The sequence below is a fragment of the Cibotium barometz genome, chromosome 44, assembly GCF_041138505.1.
Source record: "Cibotium barometz isolate CiBa-2024 chromosome 44, ASM4113850v1, whole genome shotgun sequence".
In the NCBI taxonomy this organism is placed as follows: Eukaryota; Viridiplantae; Streptophyta; class Polypodiopsida; order Cyatheales; family Cibotiaceae; genus Cibotium; species Cibotium barometz.
This window is the reverse complement of record NC_141089.1, coordinates 20,143,712-20,161,535: the sequence shown is the minus strand read 5'-3', so window position 1 is coordinate 20,161,535 and position 17,824 is coordinate 20,143,712. Positions and strand designations below refer to the sequence as shown.

The 17,824-nt window shown below is 41.7% G+C and overlaps 1 protein-coding gene across 3 annotated transcripts; it reads right to left on the bottom strand.

Moving 5' to 3' along the window:
• Positions 1 to 5,715: 5,715 nt before the first annotated feature.
• Positions 5,716 to 16,906, bottom strand: LOC147613047 (uncharacterized). Of its 3 annotated transcripts, XM_086782342.1 has the most exons (8): positions 16,769 to 16,889; positions 16,472 to 16,680; positions 7,650 to 7,714; positions 7,475 to 7,569; positions 7,219 to 7,313; positions 6,800 to 6,877; positions 6,523 to 6,619; positions 5,716 to 6,160 (listed from the first exon to the last, which is right to left on the bottom strand). In XM_086782342.1, exons 2-8 carry the CDS (start codon positions 16,577 to 16,579, stop codon positions 6,111 to 6,113), a joined length of 588 nt encoding a protein of 195 aa, XP_086638468.1. In that variant the 5' UTR covers positions 16,580 to 16,680; positions 16,769 to 16,889; the 3' UTR covers positions 5,716 to 6,110. The 3 variants fall into 3 exon arrangements, with proteins under 3 accessions (XP_086638468.1, XP_086638469.1, XP_086638470.1); XM_086782343.1 differs by having other exon boundaries at positions 7,475 to 7,548; positions 16,472 to 16,891; XM_086782344.1 differs by lacking the exon at positions 6,800 to 6,877 and having other exon boundaries at positions 16,472 to 16,906.
• Between the last annotated feature and the right edge of the window lie 918 nt (positions 16,907 to 17,824).

Genomic DNA, 17,824 nt, shown 5'->3' with positions numbered 1-17,824 from the left:
ACAAAGTATGGGCCATGTGCAAACAAAATAACATATTAATAATCAATAGATTATTAATTAATCGATGTACGAATTACATGGATCAAAATATCTTACTAAGTAGAAGGTTATGTCTTTGTTCCCCCATGCAGCTACAATTGTTTTCACAAGCATCTTGATTGCTGTTTCAAAATGACTTGCATAATCACCTTCAATCTTTTCTTACGTAAGAGTTTTAAAAATTATTAAGCTCTATCCAGACCCTCATGCGAAGCTTTATCATCCTTGGATCACTAGCTTGGTTAATTGTGTGCTCGCATATAGAGCTTTCCAACATTCCTGTACTGATGTAACCTATTTGTTCTCGTAGTTTGACAAGAACCTCCTAGCTTTGTCTCCTCCCATTGACACATCTTCCAAAACATCACCAATGGTACCTGATTGCTTGTCATCATTTTTAAGTTGCACATGTCCACCATAAAAGCCCATGCTAGAGAGTAATATCTCACATTTCTCTAAACATGCATCCGATAGCTCTAATGGCAAAATGGAATGAGCATAGTCAAGATGAAGCGTTAATAGCTTATCTAGTATTCTAATTTCAGCATGTAAAGTACGAAAGTGAACTCTCTCTAGCTTTATAGGAAGTACGGGAACCCAATTGGGATCCTCAGACACAATACATAGTTCACCCTTGACTTCGGCTTTTTTTGTTGACTTTCCCTTGCTCTTGGTCTTTGATTTCCCTTTAGCCTTGATTTGGTCCTCATCTCCCCTTACTTCCTTTATCTTGTCTCTGGATGGACGCTTCAAGCAATCCATTGTAGGGTTGTATCATCCAGAATGTTTATGCTTGCCATGAAATAGAGGCATGGGTTTACTGATCTATGACCACCACACACCCCATACATGTACTTCAGTGCTTTCAAATTGACACTCATGTGCCACTCTACTGTTAAATTTCCTACCCTATCCACCACAAGCTTCTCACCTTTATTGTGAGTATCAATGATGCTTGGAATTTTTGTGTACCGCCAGAACAACCACTTGAGAGGAGTATCGTGACTCTCATCTGGCATTGTAGCTACCCCTAGGTACCATAGCTCCATCTCTGATTGTGCACCATGTGATGGCTGGTCTCCCTTACCTTGAGCGTAATTTAAAGCTTTGTTCATCAATTCTATATTGATTCTTTCCATTTTTGTTGTTTAAGTATTTGTGCCTCATCAAGCTTAATAACAAAAATAATATTTCCCTCATAGTCCTCTACTATGCACTAATAAAACTTCACCGTGGTTGATTGGACCCTTCTAACATCTGTAAATATGTTATTATATATGTCATACTTGAATGTTGATATCTTCTTTTATTTTTTCTTTGCTTACAGTCATTAAATCGTCAATGTGTTTGGTTCAGCTATGAATTGAGATCACAACGTCTTTTAACCCTTTAACAGATTACTTGTCCACACCAAGCATAGTTTCAGCCATGTGTGTGTTGATAATGGGAAACAGTAGCTTGGTTGTTCAATCTTTAGAAGTACCCGGATAAGCCTTCTCTACCATCCCTAAATGAATCAAACAAGATCATGCAAAGTGTTGAATGATGGAGGCTTACCAGTTGAAAGGTCAAGAGGGTGTAGACCTCCTTGAACCCACAAATCCACATGTTTCTTCCCTTCTGCACGTAGTCTTTGAGCTTCAGCCTCATCATGTAGAGCTTTATGTGATGAATACTTCTCCACATGCAGTAGTCTTTGTCGAGCACCAAGTTAATATGGTGTCTTTTCTTTAAGTGAGAGTCAACCCCTTGAGTCACCATCACAGGAAGAGGAAAAGAAAGTGGTATTGAACACAAAATGATGAAGATTCAAAGAGAAAGAAAGAGATGGCGGGGAGGAAGAAAAAGACAATAAAAAGAAAAGAGAGGAAAAAACTCGCATCATGCCCTATGGAAAAGAAAAGTATGTTATGGATTCAAAGTTTTGAAATAAGCTTATTTTAGGAGTATGCTAAATTAGGTAAGATGGCTACCAAGTATAGGTGAATTAAAGACATTATAGATACGTGATGGATGGTATATTAAAGAGCCTATCCTCTAAATATAGGTAAAAGGGACGCATTTGATATAGCTATTTGTCTCTACTATTTTAGTTAAATCACTTTGATTAAGAAAGTTAATCCAATTCTTACATGGCTCTCTTTTTTTCATTTTTGGCCCTAATGGTAAGTGGAAAAAAAGCAATCTCCCACACAATGTGATTCTTTATACTATTAAATAACAAGTAAGCATGTAAGAAATAGAATTTTGATTTTAAGAGCCTATGTACTTCAATTAGACATAGATCTATTAAGAATACTTTAATTAGAAATGGTTGTATATTTTAAAATAGCATCAAAGATTATATAATAGCACCTTGATGAGTTGTGCTTTATTACACGAAAAGCAAGACACCTTGGGAGTATCTCAAGCTAGTGTATGTCGGTGAAATATATTAGCCAATCTTAAAGCACTCTTGATAGACGACACTGATGAGTTGTGCTTTATTACAATAAAAGCAGGACACCTAGGGAGTATCTCAAGCTAGTGTATGTGGGTGAAGATGTTACTTAAAACATATTAGCCAATCTCAAAACACTCTTGATAGAAGACATTGATTGCTTTGCATGAAGTAACAAGGATGAAAAAGAATTCCTACTTCAAATGGTGATGCATACCCTTTGTGGATGGAACCAATCCATACAATGCAAACCCTAAGTAAGCAAAGTTGATCAAGAAAAAAAAATATTAAAGGATACATGCTTCATCTATGATTAACACATAGTGATAGTACCTAAAAAGATTTATATCATCCATTCGATCATCCACTGGGTTGGGATAGAATGTTTGTATCGCCAATGGAAGCTCAACATTGTTAGCATGGTAGCCAAAGAAACCCAAGAAAGTATGTAGTTGTAGTGACACACTTTACAAAGTAGGCTAATAAAAGTATGTAGAAGTCAAGGTTGGGAGTGCAAACAATGTTGTGTCATTTTCAAATTTGGGGAGACAATAGTTCTCATTTTGTAACAAGGTCATAAAATTATTTGTGTTAGAATTCTTGATTATGTATTGAAAATCTAGCAATTTGGCGTGACAATAGTTCTCATTTTCTATCAAGGCCATTAAGTTATTTGTGTTAGAATTCATGGTTATGTATAGGAAATCTAGCGCTATCCTAAAGACTAGGCTTGAGCAAAGTTCAAGCAAAACCTATGAACAAATTACTATAAAAATTCCTAACAAAGATTGTTAAGGTTGGAAGATCAAATCGGGAACAAGCTAAAATTGACATTATAGGTCTATAAGAGAGCAAAAAAGACAACTATACACCTAAACCGCTTTAAATTGACTTGTGGATTATGGAAGATTAAATTGGGAACAAGCTACAATTGACATTATAGGTCTATAAGAGAGCGAAAAAGACAACTATACATCTAAACCGCTTTAAATTGACTTGTGGATCATGGAGTTCTTGGTTCCTTTTAAAAGAGGGGTCGTTGAAGAAAGGATAGATACAATCAATTGATAAACAAACGCTTGAGGAACTAGACAAGCTCAATGAAGTCCTCAACAAATGGCACATACCGCGATGATAGAGAAGGACACACAAAGTGCTTAGTTTAAATATAATCCTTATCAAAAGGACCTAAGCAAGAGGGATCTTGTTCTGTTTTTTTAATCAAGGAAGCACAAATGTTAGTTGAATTACAAAGGACCAAGGCCCTATAGAGCTAACATCAAACCTCTGGGCATGACCAAATTGATAAGATGCATAAGAGCTACCCACATACATCAACGGAAGCTTGCTAAAAATGTTACTTCAATAGGGAGGACCCAAATAAAAAACTTCAAGAAGGCACAACTAAAGAGGAAAGTCAAAATCTGAACCTCATCATGGTGGAATTAGACAAGTATCCCCACGGGAGCCATTGCACATTTACTCACCAATTGATTTACTCCACCTAGATCCAACACGGTGATTTTGTTCAATGAAGTGAGATCTCCTTTAGGTACCAAGGCCAATCCACTTGCAAGGAAATGTTTTGGCTACAATAACCACAACTTTCAACACACATGAAATAGGAGCATATTGGCCACTACTTTCAACACAAGAAAGAAAAGCATAATGTTTATGAATCACGTGCCGAAGGGTAGTCCAAAGAAAAATTTATACCTAATCAGCAATGAAGATGACAAGATCCATGCAAATGATGTGGTTGCCCAAAGAAATTACAAAAATCAGAACTACAAAGCACACTAATCGAACTCGTGACAAATCAAAATCACATTCCACAAAATTTCATCTTGTGGAGCCACGCCTTGCAAAACTCTCTCCATCTCAAAGACTCCTTTTCAACTGGAGTCATCTACTTGGAAAGTGAGCTCTCTAAAAAGAGTTTCATTGACAAATTATATCTTTAAGAAAAAATAGGAAAGGGGTTTGGATGAGAAGTGGAGGAGTAGGTGTAGGTGCAGGAAGGTTAACAAGTGTCTTTCCCGAGGTTGGACTCCACTTGCTCTCGTACAAGTGTTACATGCTTACCTAATTGATCTAAAGCTATATCTAATGTTACCAAACAAGGTGAACAATTCTTATTTCATTAACCTTAAAGCTACTTGGATCCTCCTGAGTTTCTTCATTTGCATAGCTGAGATGTGTGGATGTTTGTAAATCCTCTCTCTCTCTCTCTCTCTCTCTCTCTCTCTCTCAGCCCATAAATTGTAGTGCACAAAACACCCACGACCGACCTCCATGTGGCAAATTTGAATCCAAGAAATTCTACGGACACATGGATGCTCACCCATAGATGGTGGATATACGGAGCCTCTTTGAGGTACTACATTCACCCATCTTGGAGGGATGACGATAGTGTCTCTTTAAATGTGCCCACATGACCTCATGTACTTATGTGGTTATCATTGCATAGGTAGCTAGTTTTTTCTACCTTGTATTGTCATGGATTCATTGTACTGCTTTCTGGTCCCATAGACCCACTCGGTCTTTCCCCCGACCACAGAGGCTGTCACCCAGGCTGGACAAAAGCAGCAGGATCATCCAGGTCACCGCTCACATACACAGGTACACAACTCTAGCCCCACACCCAGGGGATCATCAGAAAGAGCGCAATCTCTTCTAAGAGCCAGATGCCCGTATCTCAGCCCCCCCCTCGTCACCTGCAGATCCAAGATATCCGTCACTGCCACACTCTACTCTGGAGGAGGATGGTATCATTGAATGACCCCAGTTTATGCCCCGGCACCTTATATCAAGCACATGATCACCTAATTGTATTCATTGACACATCTTTAGAATAGGTAGCTAGTTTCTTTTGCACTATTTGACTCAGTAATTCTCATGGAGATCTTGTACTACTGGGTCTTTGACATTAATATAATGTTCTTTCTCTTTCTTGCTTTCTACTACCAACAAATGAACTAGCCTCCTCTCCCTAAAGCTAATCTCCTATTACCGTTGATATTTGCATTTTGCTTTCTTAGCTTAAAGCTCCCTTTGAAAGGTTGCAACTTACAACAGCAACAGGAGTACCAAGCCCCCTACTTCTTATACATTGTGTCTCAACCCCCCCACTTGCCTTGCAGCACTGGCAAGCTCCAAGCTTGTGTTCACACAACTTCTCACCTTGAGCTTCCTAAGCTACAGCATTAAGCTCTTAATTACAATAGAAACTTACCTTGACAAGAAAACGGAAGCATGGATTAAGAGAGTATATGTGCATACTCAGTAGGAACTTACATACATGTACATATATATATATGATTAAAGCAAAGTTCTAGATGAGAAATGACCCACCTAGCCCACCATTGACCCACTAAGCCCAACAACTAGTTTACGATCAAGCTTCCACCTCCTTCGGTAGCCCCTTTCCATGTGTGCACATAATGGCCAGGCATTTTGCTACACATAGTGATTGATGGGGATGACATTACAAAAAGGTTTTTGAGGAACCCTTTCAAACTGCTTTACTGTACAAAATTTTTCAGAAACCTTTTTGGAAAGAGACGGAGATGCAAAAGCATCTATCATATCCCATGTACACTAGTGTGAAACGACACACCATACACAAAAATTACCAGGCATTCCTGTTGTCGGGTTCCTCAGGAACGACCAAAATGTCACCTGCCAAAAAACAAGAACTTGTTAAGATCAGTGTCAAGAGAAGAAATGCTGCGTGAAAACAACACCACAGGGGCCCCAGCAATTTCCAGCCATCCCACCCTGAGAGGCTTCCCCAAATGGGATCCAATAGAGACAAAGTAATAACACACCAGATTCCACTATTTATAAGCTTGTTGTGCCCTACCCACAGGGCACATGGCATGATTATCTACACAAGAGGCCACATGTAACACTGCACACGAACCCACTGAGGTTTGAGCACAGCACTTTGCAGCGTGCTCACAACAAATGTTGCATTAATGGAAAAACGATTAACAACCGGCTAACAACAAACAGCAGCGCTGGCTAAATTTCATATTTACCAGCATATATTAGGTCCGGATCTGCGATTCCATTTGCCATCTGAATAGTGCGAATCGGAACACCATACTTCTGAGAAAGTGACCATAGTGTATTTCCCTGAGGCGAATGGTTAATACAAAATCAGATGTGAAACCATGATTCCTTAATTTGGAACACATCATCTGCCCGGTGACAAGTTGATATATTGCAAAGCCATTGTTAGCTCATAAAATATCGTGTACCCCTGCACTTATATGATAACAAGCAAACATAAAGTTAATTTCACACATCACATACCCACTGGATCGGATGTGTACGTGGTACCCATAGGACCTGCCCCGTAGCAATGTTAACTGGATTAAGTATTCTGTTAGCCTGGAAGAAAGCACAGACACACACACACACACACCCCCCCCCCCCCCACCAGAGGCTACTTAAATGCGGCATCATAAGCAAGACATGTCAAACGCGACAATCATTGGATGCACATGTTTTCATGACATGAAGGACCAAGGCTGTACACCAAAAACATCCCCTCTGTAACATACAAGATCAATTTAAACTGAGGCTGGATACAAAACCATCCCCACGCGTCAATGGAGGGGCCATCATTGCTGCCATGAGAAATGACAAACAATCTTGTACATCCAGCTCCCTGACCACAGGACCGTTTATATTCTTATCAAAACTCTATAATAAAGAAATCCAAAGACTACCTCCATCAGAACTTCTGGATATGTTGTGTATTTGTTGGCAACCTCAAACAAGTCCTCATCCGGCAGCACTTTATGGTAAAAGTTTCCTCTAGCCTCTGTTCCACATGGACATATACACCATTGCAATGATACACCATCAAAACACATCCGCAGTATAAATTTAGGACATGAGATGTTGGCAAGAGATCAATGCCACATGTAAGGTGGAAATAAAAGGACTTAAATATAACAAGTGGAGGACTAGCTCGAAACATGCCTTTCTTTTCTTTGACTGGTTGTAGAAGCTTTTCATGGGCTTTTCTCCATCTCACATAACGCCAAGGACGGGGCCTACATTGAGCAAATAATGTACTGCATATAAAACACTTATCTAAGGTATCATGGCTTCAACATCAAGACACCTAAAAAGTCTACAATGCCCATTATCTTACTTGGTATTGTCCGACTCCTTGGCAGTTTGCTTTGTTGCTTTTGAGGGCTCCAAAACAGTTGAATTCTGCAATATCCAATCAAAGAAGACATAGTGGATGTCAGCTTTATATGGATTACACGCCTATATTTATGATGTCGGCACTACAGCGAGCCTGACTCCCCAGACTCCCTGGACCTCGCCAGCAACACAGACATCAGCCCCAGCTTGAGGAGATCTTGGAGAGGCACAGAGCCACCTTCCCATGCCCGGCGGATTTGCAGAGTCTTCTACAGGCTAACCCCATGCTCGGATGATATCCTTGACGGCCCTCTCCCCCTACCGGGGGGTTAGCTCCATAGGTTGTATGATAATGGTCCCACTTTGTATCATATGGCTCGGATTTGACATTCTCAATTCATAGCTCTAGTCTTTGTTTTCTTTTGTACCATGATGAGATTACATGGACACTATTGTATCACTTTTGGTCTCATAGACCCACTAGGTCTTTTGAAGACGTTTAATATAACTCTCTCTCTCTCTCTCTCTCCCTCTCTCCCTCTCTCTCTCTCGCGCACACACACACACACACACATGCACTATGATGCGGAAGCGTTAATGATGATTAGGCGTACGTTTAACTTATTGGAAAGGGATTAAGTGAAGAGAGGAGAGAAATAGAGGGAAAAGGGGAGAGAGAGAGAGAGAGAGAGAGAGAGAGAGAGAGAGAGAGAGAGAAACAACACCCAATAGGGTCCCAACTACCCACTTGAGGGCCGTCACACCAAGGAGCGGTTATGTACTTATATTGCTGAATTATGCAAAGTACAAGATACTACCACTTTTGCTGATTCAACTCCGTGTTTGGACCTTGTGAGGGCTGCGTTTGGTTGTACTCCATACTGACTTGTTAGTAAGATTGCACATCGGGCTGCTCAACCTTGCCTTGGGCGGATGCCTATAGAGTCTTGGATGCTGGAAACGCTGATTCTCTGCAGGTTTTGGGAGAGCTCTTGCATGCATGGAAGTCCTCTTGGTTGGTACTTGCGTTAGGCTTCAATCTCTCGAGATGAGGGTTGCTCCCCCCCCCCCCCCCCCCCCCCCCCCCTCCTTGAGTAGACCCTTTTATAGTCGCAATTTGGTACCCCCCCAAAGGCAGCTTGGTCTTCTTGCCCAAAGGCAGTGTTACATGTCCTTTATTGACAGGATTACCATAGGGACGGACAATTGAGTGGTAGAAGCCACAATTTGTGGAAATACCCCAATTGGGGCTTCTAGGAAGAGAGTTGTAGGAGAAAGGCCATACTATGTTTGGGTGGTGATAAGAGAAGAAGCCCTCTGGTCATTGTAATTAATTAAGCTTAGTTAGTCTTTTGTCAATTGCCTAATTGCTGAAATCTGAGTTTAGGGTTTATATATACCTAGATGAATCCAGGAACATGCCAAAATTCACCTTATAAGAAAGTGCAATTTATATCCTCATGGTAGTCATCCACAAGACAATAAACCATCAACTCCATCATGCATAGTATGGACTGGATACTACGACATCCCCACTAACGTCATCAGTGCCCAATAGTGGGTGTAGAACTTGATATCAATATATGCTCCCACACCCCCCCCCCCACGCACACACTTAACTTGCTATGTAATAGTGATTCTTGCACTCATCAACCCGCTTTTGCTAAGTAGCCACTGCTTCTTTTCATTTTCTTCCCATGGAGCTTCAAACTTGGTCATCTTCTCTTCTCTTAATTCAGGCAATTCCTTTTTTCCTTGAGCATTTTATAAACCTTTACTTCCATATTCTAAGGTTTTATACCTTAGTCTAGCATACAAGGTTTTTGAAATATTTTCTAAACCAAAGTTGAGTCCCTTTTATTTTAAAACATCCAGTCGACTTTAAAAAGCCATTGCCTACATGGAATGGTAATGGGAAGTGAGAATTGAGAAAGTTAAAGCCCCTACGGAGGCTAAGGGGAGTTCGAGCCAGGCATTATAGGAGAGCATGATGAAGAAATGGAAGAATGAGAACACTTCCGTAACCAGTACGGAGAGAGAATGGATAAGCTACCGAGGGTTTCAAGGCAAACCATAAAGAGCTACAAACATGACTAACACTTTTACAAGTGCAATGCAATTATAGCTTCTCTTAAAAATTTGATGAATTTCTGTAATAAATTACAAGAGCCTATGGCGGACTCTCCTACACCTAGGGCCTCAACTTCCATACATGGTCAACAAGTGCCTATAGCGGAGACACCTACTCGGCACTACAAGAACTTAAACCTCCAACTTTTAGTGGGAAAGAAAATGATAGAAACAAGGATGCTATCTATACCTTTCTTAAAAAATTTCAAGTGATAAATCCACTTAAGAAAATACCCCTCATGAATAAGTGCCTCAAGTGAGCCTCTCACTCGGCCAAAGGCTTATAAATGGTGGTTGAGTCGAGAGGAAGCTAACCATCAATTAGTAGCCTCAGAGGAGTTCCAACAAGTAATAAAGAGTTATTGCCTAGAATGAGTAGCAACGTGCTTGAACCCCCACAGATGAGTGTAAAATGTCCAAAAACATTTAGACCAATTCATTGTTGTCACGTGCACACCCAGAAGGTGTACAAGTGACATGTCATATCAGAGCATTCATAAGCATCAAGCAAGCATTATCCAAGCATTTAAGCAGTCATTCACAGTAGTTACAACGTGCAAGGGGTTGTTACAGCACCTATAGCAGTACACCCATCATACGACAAGCATACCATCAGGTTGTGGCGTGTGGAGCCAGCCGACAGGGCTTGGTCACTAGCCAACAACAACTTAGTGCATTTAATGAAGTCGTGGAGTACTAAGATTGTTGGCCGACTGCAGTATGCTGGCTGACTAGCATAATTGTCACATGCACTTTGCACTGTAGTGCATGGTGACAAGATGGCTCATCATCATCAGTGCAACATTGTACAATATTAGTATCCCTTAGGATAATATTTGTCATACGTTGTGACCCCATTGTAATCCTCAATCCAGGATATGTCAGGCACGAGCTACGTAGGTCATTCCTCAGCCATAGTGAGTCAATGAGTCAGTCAAGTCCCTTAACCCACTTGGAGAGAATCATTCATACATGTAGAGTCAGTAGAAACCTTAGGATTTGCATTAGAAAGCACTCTGCATATTGCATATCATTCATCCATTGCACATAGACCATTGCAGAAACCTTGAAATTTTTAGGATATTTATTAGCATTTATCTAGCATTTTTTCCATATTTTCCAGCATTTAATACCATTATCCATGGACCATGATGAACAAGTCGTGTAGCAATTTATGCTGCAATCGGCCAACATTAAATGCCAACCGACCAGCCCATAGTTAGTATAAATAGCCTTGCCTTTGCACCATTCCATCCATCATCTCATGATTCAGCAGTCAAGCATCAAGCGTTGGAGCCTTCAGCCTAAGGAGCATCAACGATTGACCATTCAGCATCTAGAGCACTTCAACCCTCAACGTTTTCAGCTAGCGTTTTATCCTACAGCATCTAGGAGCATCTACGTATGTGCACTCAGCCTCCATCAACAAAACGCATCAATTCCCATGTCACATGCACTCTGAACTGTAGTGCATGGTGACAATCTGGCTCATCATCATCAGTGCAACATTGTAACAGTATTAGTACCATTCAGGATGATATTTGTCGTACGCCGTGACCCCATTGTAATCCTCAGTCTAGGATAAGTTAGGCATGAGCTACGTAGATCATTCTCAGCCATAGCAAGTCAGTCAGTCAGTCTAAGTCCGTTAACCCACTTGAAGAGACGCATTCATGCATGTACAGTTAATAGAAACCTTAGGGTTTGCATTAGTAAGCATTTTGCATATTGCACATCATTCATTCATAGCATTTAAACCATTGCAGAAACCAAATATCATCTAGTATTTATCAGTATATTTACTAGGAATTTTCTGGTTATTTTTCCATAATTTTCAACATTTTATACATCATTTATGCATTTATTGTGGACATGAGCAGGCGGCCAGCTCTGTAGCCAGCCGACTGGCTCCTTTGGTCCATATAAATAGATCAGCATCATATTCATTATTTCATTCATCATATTCACCAATAGAGCATTCAAGCGCTTGGCATCTTCAGCACAAGGAGCATAAGCGATTGCAGTTTCAACCATCATACCTCACCGTTTTCCTCCTACAGCACTAGGTGCCTCAATGCATGAGCATTCAGCCACCCTGCATTAGCAAAACGCATCAGTTCAGCATTCAGACAGCAGTTCACCTTGCATTTTCTGCATCCATACAGTTTTCAACATTCATCATCTCATCGTTTTGCTCCAGCCACTTGGTGAAGGTAAAACGTAGCATTCATAATCATTTACAGCATACATACTCAATCTAGAACAGTCCCAAACAGCCCCTTTCTCAGCCTTAGCTTTGCATCCCCTTCTCATTCCATTGGGAAGAGTGCATAGGCTCGAGATTGGACATCTTTGGTGCTTCTACAGCAATGTAGAGTTCAGCCCAACTCTTGGTCTTCAAAGGTCTTGCGTTTGGCTTATCGTCACTCACACCGTCAGTCTCTTGAAAGACAATAAAGCAAATACTATCTCGGTAACGGGATAGGGGGCCCTTCAGTGGGTAATTCGGGACCCCATACGGTGTACAGTTTCTCTTTCTCTCTCATCTCTCTCAAAAGTTTGAAGTCTTAAAGCGGATTGCTAAACTCGCAAAACTCGGGATCCAGAAGACGGTGTGAGAATTTGTGTGACAGGATCCTCCAATACGAATACTTCCGCTACATGTTACATCCCAGCATTCAGCCCATTAGAAGACCTGAGTTTTCTGCATAGGAGCAGTTTTCAGCATACATATCATCATCATTTTGCTGCAACACTTCGGTGAAGGTAACCTGCATTCATTCATTCATTTCCAGCATTCATACATAGCTTAGAATAGTCCCAAACAGCCCATACCTCAGCCTCAGATTCGCAGCCTTCCCTCATTCCGAGATCTTGCGTTTGGCTTATCGTCCGTCCAAAGTCATTCGCTTCAAAGTAATAAAGCAAATACTATTCCGGTAACCGGATAGGGGGCCCTTCAGTGGGGAATTCAGGACCCCATATACGGAGTACAATTTCTATCTCTCTCTCCCTCTCTAAATCTCTTAAAGTTTGAAGTCATAAAAGTGGATTGCTAAACTCGCGAAACTCGGGATACAGAAGGCGGTGTGAGACTTGTGTGACAGGATCCTTAATTACGAATACTTCCGCTGCATGTTACAATAATAGCACTCATATAAATAGCATCGCATCATTTTCAGGTCATTCATCTTAGAAGCATCTCAGATCAGCATCATAGATGTTCCTTCTTCTCAGCGTTTCTAGCCCATGGAGCAAGGAGCATAAGCAGCATTTCAGCAGCATCTGCATATTCAGCAGTCAGATAGAAGAAAGCATTCAAGTCATCTCGTACCTCCTACATAGAGGAAAGCCAACATTCCAAGGGTGGACCTCAATATTGGAGACGGGAACAGTCATTCAGCATATCTCTCTCATTCTGAGAAGGATATTCAGCATAGATCTATTCATAGATCTCAATTGTAACCATTGCACTTAATATAGCTGCATTGCATTGCATTGACACCATTGTCTATCTCTTAAGTTTCATCATTAAGTGAAGTTTAGTATTAGCCTAAGGTTGTTTTACTACGGTCAATCCCACGCATGTCACATTGGTATCAGAGCTTTACAGGGTAAGTAACCTTAGTTTATGTTCATTCCATCAGTCATTCAATAAGTCAACATGTTAGTCGCTTCCGCTCAGTTAAATCCAGTTCTCAAGATCTTGCAGGCCAGCCTTAGGGTTTTCCCCTTAGGCATGCATCAATAACCCATCCATCTGCATTCTTGCACAGCATATAGGGTTGCATAGGACCTGCATCAGCATGGTAGTCATCGGATCATCCTCGCAGTCAGTTTAGCATCTAGCATCTAGCATCTAGCATCTCGCATCTGCAAGGCATATAGGTTATACCCATGAGTTCTCTCAGGAAGAATGGCATCCATCATCAAAGGAGTAAATGGAGTTTTGGGCTTCAACTAGCAGCAGGGGGTTCTCTTCCACATAAGAAGACGGAAGTTGGCTCCAACATCGCCTCAGGAGGTTCAAAGGTTCAAGAACGACGGAGATGGTGTGAAAGGATTCCACAGACAGGTCATTGGTGACTCAGGTATTTCCAAGCAGATTTAGCAGCATTTGCCATTCAGTTCCCGCAGTGAAGAAGTCTTTAGCTCAAAGGATTCAACTCCTGCAATCGACCTCAGTCTAGGCAAAAGTCAGAAGTGGGCAGGGTTTCAGTGGAGGAGGATCAGCAAAGGAGTCGAAAGGTTGCCAGGTGTACAACCTAGCAACAGTTTAGCAAAGGGCAATGTCACGTGCACACCCAGAAGGTGTACAAGTGACATGGCATATCAGAGCATTCATAAGCATCACGCAGATAACATTTCATGAGCATCAAGCATTATCCAGGCATTTAAGCAGTCATTCACAGTAGTTACAACATGTGTAAGGGGCTCTTACAGCACCTACAGCAGTACACCCATCATCAGCAACATTTAGGACATCAGGTTGCGGCTTGCGGAGCCAGCCGACAGCAGCTTAGTGCATTTAATGAAGTCGTGGAGTATTCAGATTGCTGGCCGACTGCAGTATGCTGGCCGACCAGCATAATAGCACTCGTATAAATAACATCGCATCGTTTTCAGGTCATTCATCTCAGAAGCATCTCAGATCAGCATCATAGATGTTCCTTCTTCTCAACATTTCTAGCCCATGGAGCAAGGAGCATAAGCAGCATTCAGCATCATAAGTAGCATCAGCATATTCAGCAGTCAGATAGAAGAAAGCATTCAAGTCATCTCCTACCTCCTACATAGAGCAAAGCCAGCATTCCAACGGTGGACCTCAGCATTGGAGACAGGAACAGTCATTCACCATTAGCATTCAGCATCTCTCTCTCATTCTGAGAAGGATATTCAACATAGAACTATTCATAGATCTCAGTTGTAACCATTGCATTTAATATAGCTGCATTGCATTGCATCATCTCTTAAGTATCATTAAGTGAAATTTAGTATAAGGATAGCACACGTGTTGCTTATCATCTTCTATGTGGGAGCCTACTTTTGGACCCCATGATCTTATGATCACGAGGTCCAAAAGGGTTAAGAGTGCTAAATTATGGTGGATGATAGTGCAACACACAACTTCTTGAACTATGCATTCGGCAAGAAGTTGAAGTTGCTTGAAACGCCAAGTGCTCATAAGTACGTGGTCTCTGGGAAAAGACACTCATAAGAAGGTGTGGAACAACATGATTAAACGTGCCAAAGTGGAAGTTCAAGGATACAAACAATCTTTGGGCTTTCAAATTATAAATTTAGATAGAATAGATGTTGTCCTAGGCAAGGAATGGCTTTCTAAATTGGACCAAACCTTGCAAAGAAGCTACTTGAAGAACTCAATCTCTTTTTTTTCAATAGAAGATACTTTCATTAGTTAAAGATGAAGCTTGCCAGAGTGGAAGAGCACGTGCTCCAACTCGTCTCGGTCAAGCGCTCTCTCACGGTGTAAATGAGATCCATCAGAGCTCAGATGGTCTCCATAGGTGGGGTAGTTCATCAATGTTCTCACTGCAACAAGCACGCGAGTGCCAAGCTAGCGAGGGGTTGTCGGTCCCGCTCCTCCTAGGTGGCAAGAGGAACCTGAATCAAGGATGAACGGAGGAGCTGCCATGTGTGGAAGAGGCTCGCGACAAATCGATCCTCAAAACAAGGTCCTAAGCTACGCAAAGGAGCACGGAGAAGATCCATAGAATGTTGGCTAGTGGGAGAACCATAATGCAGCGGAAAGGGTGAGATTGAGCTCCTTCCAAGTAAACTTCTTCACACACACACACACACAAAAGTAGACAAGCACACGAGAGAGAGAGAGAGAGAGAGAGAGAGAGAGAGAGATTTTCTTCACTTGTCTCTACAACCACAACATAAAGATAAGAGTATATACTATATATGAATGTATGCAACTGCTCAAACATACATAACATCCACGGTCCATAGATTGAACCGGACTATATGAGCTGGTGTGCTATAACTATAACATAACTCCAGTCAACCAAAACAGTTATCAGACAACTTGTAAATCACTGGCAGCATATCAACCACCAACCATGCTTGTGGCATAAGTGTGAAGAAACCCAGGCCCAGCAAATATCACTCCGACCGGAGAATCATATTTCATAGGGGTATGTTGAGTTACAATGGAGCTAGCCCGTGTGGTCACTAACCACACATGCCATGCCGCTAGAAATCGTCCTCTTGAAAGGTGCCAGTTCCAAGACTCTTGTACATAATTGCTTTGTGAATAAATCACAGTTCTCAAGCAGTCTCGTGTCTCCCTCCTAAGGTGTTCAATTGGCTAAAACTCCTGTCAGGCTACGGAGGTTCTTTGGTGGGAAGGAGGAATTCACTCAGCCTCTGAACTAATTGCTGGAATCTTGCACAGAATTGGCCCTATAGAAATCAATGTACAAGCAACAAACACACAGTTTACCTCAATTTTGGGGTCCTAATACAGTTTTAGCCATTTCCTCACAAACAAAAGACACCTATACCGCCCTAAACTCTTTACCAGTGCTGATAGCCCCATACCATTGCACCTGGAAGCTTGCACTACCAAGTCAACCCAAACTTTCAAAAGAGGGGATGGCCAGATAATGAAAAAAGAACGCGCGCGCGCACACACACCCAACACAAAGAGAGAGATAGACTTACAGGTGAAGTCGAAGAGGGCGATGGTGAAGGCTGTGGCTTCCCGCCCCAGAACTGAAGGGACTGCTGCAGGGCTGATCGATTTAAGTCGTTCTCGCTTGCTTTGATCATCGTGCACAGAGAGGTGTTAAGACTAAAACTGGGTTTGCTTGGGCTTCACAATTGGCCCTCAAATTGTCGCACCCACAAGCTTCAATGCAGAGAATTTTGCCCTAAAATTCACAGAAAGAAAGCTTTGTAATGTGCATGAATGGGCAATCGGGGAGAGGAGACAAATGGGTCACAGAGAAGAAATTGTACACGTGTGGCAGAGAGTGAGTGGTTGGTGGAGACTTAAACCCTTGCTGCCGCTAGTACCTGAAAATGTGTCCTCAAGGCTCAGGCTTCGAACTTCAAAGTTCACACCCTATTAGCACCCAAAATATTTTCCTCTGAACACGGCTAATTAATTTTCTCTCAACACGGCTAATGCTACACGTGTGTGTCGCTTGATTTATTTTTGTAGGGCCACCTAACACATGTGCTGATTCACGTGCTCGAACGCGTCAGCTCTGCGGAGTTATGTTGTCGCTTATGCGGACTGAAGTTGTCTTCGTCTTCTATGCGTGGCGTTTTATTTTTTTCATGGTCTCTGCTCGTCTCTTCGTTCTCGCCGTCTCCTCGTTTGCTATCCTTCGCTCGTCTGTTTGTGTGCTATCATGCCTCATCCTAAAGCCTCCCTCTGTTCGACCAATGCTGGTGACTGCTGGAGTTTGTTCCATTTCATCTTGGCAGCAGCGAAAGACGGCTGCTGCTCGTTTGCTATCCCTCGCTCGTCTGTTTGTGTGCCATCATGCCTCATCCAAAACCTTCCCTCTGTTCGACCAATGTTAGTGACTTCCATCTCATCTTGCCAACAACAACGAAAGACGGCTCATGCAGAGTTAAGTTGTCTTCGTTTTATTTTTTGCATGGAGTGTGCTCATCTCGTTTGCCATGCTCGTCTCTTCGTTCGTCTGTTCGTCTGTTTGTGTGCCATCATGCCTCATCCTAAACCCTCCCTCTGTCGACAAATGCTACTGGTTGTTTGCTGGACGTTGTTCCATCTCATCTTGCCAGCAGTGAAAGACGGCTCCTCTGAACGCATCTGTCGTGGAATGGTGGTAACTTGCTCTATCGTGGAATGGTGGTAACTCTTGTTTTTTTATTATTATTTAACTGTAGTAATTTCCCTATCAATTGAACTGTTGCAATTTCTGTATTCATGAACAACCCTCAATTGTGCTAATTTCATTGAGACCTCAACTATGCTAATTTTTTAAAATTATCAAATTTGCCTTTCTGGATACGTAGTAAATTAATTATTTTGTGCTCAGG

Coding starts and splice junctions, on each gene's coding strand:
- LOC147613047 (XM_086782342.1), bottom strand. CDS start 16,579: ATGATCAAAGCAAGCGAGAACGACTTAAATCGATCAGCCCTGCAGCAG. Junction 7,715..16,471: donor CGCCCTCTTCGACTTCACCT/GTAAGTCTATCT, acceptor TGGATATTGCAG/AATTCAACTGTTTTGGAGCC. Junction 6,161..6,522: donor TCCGGACCTAATATATGCTG/GTAAATATGAAA, acceptor GTTTTTTGGCAG/GTGACATTTTGGTCGTTCCT.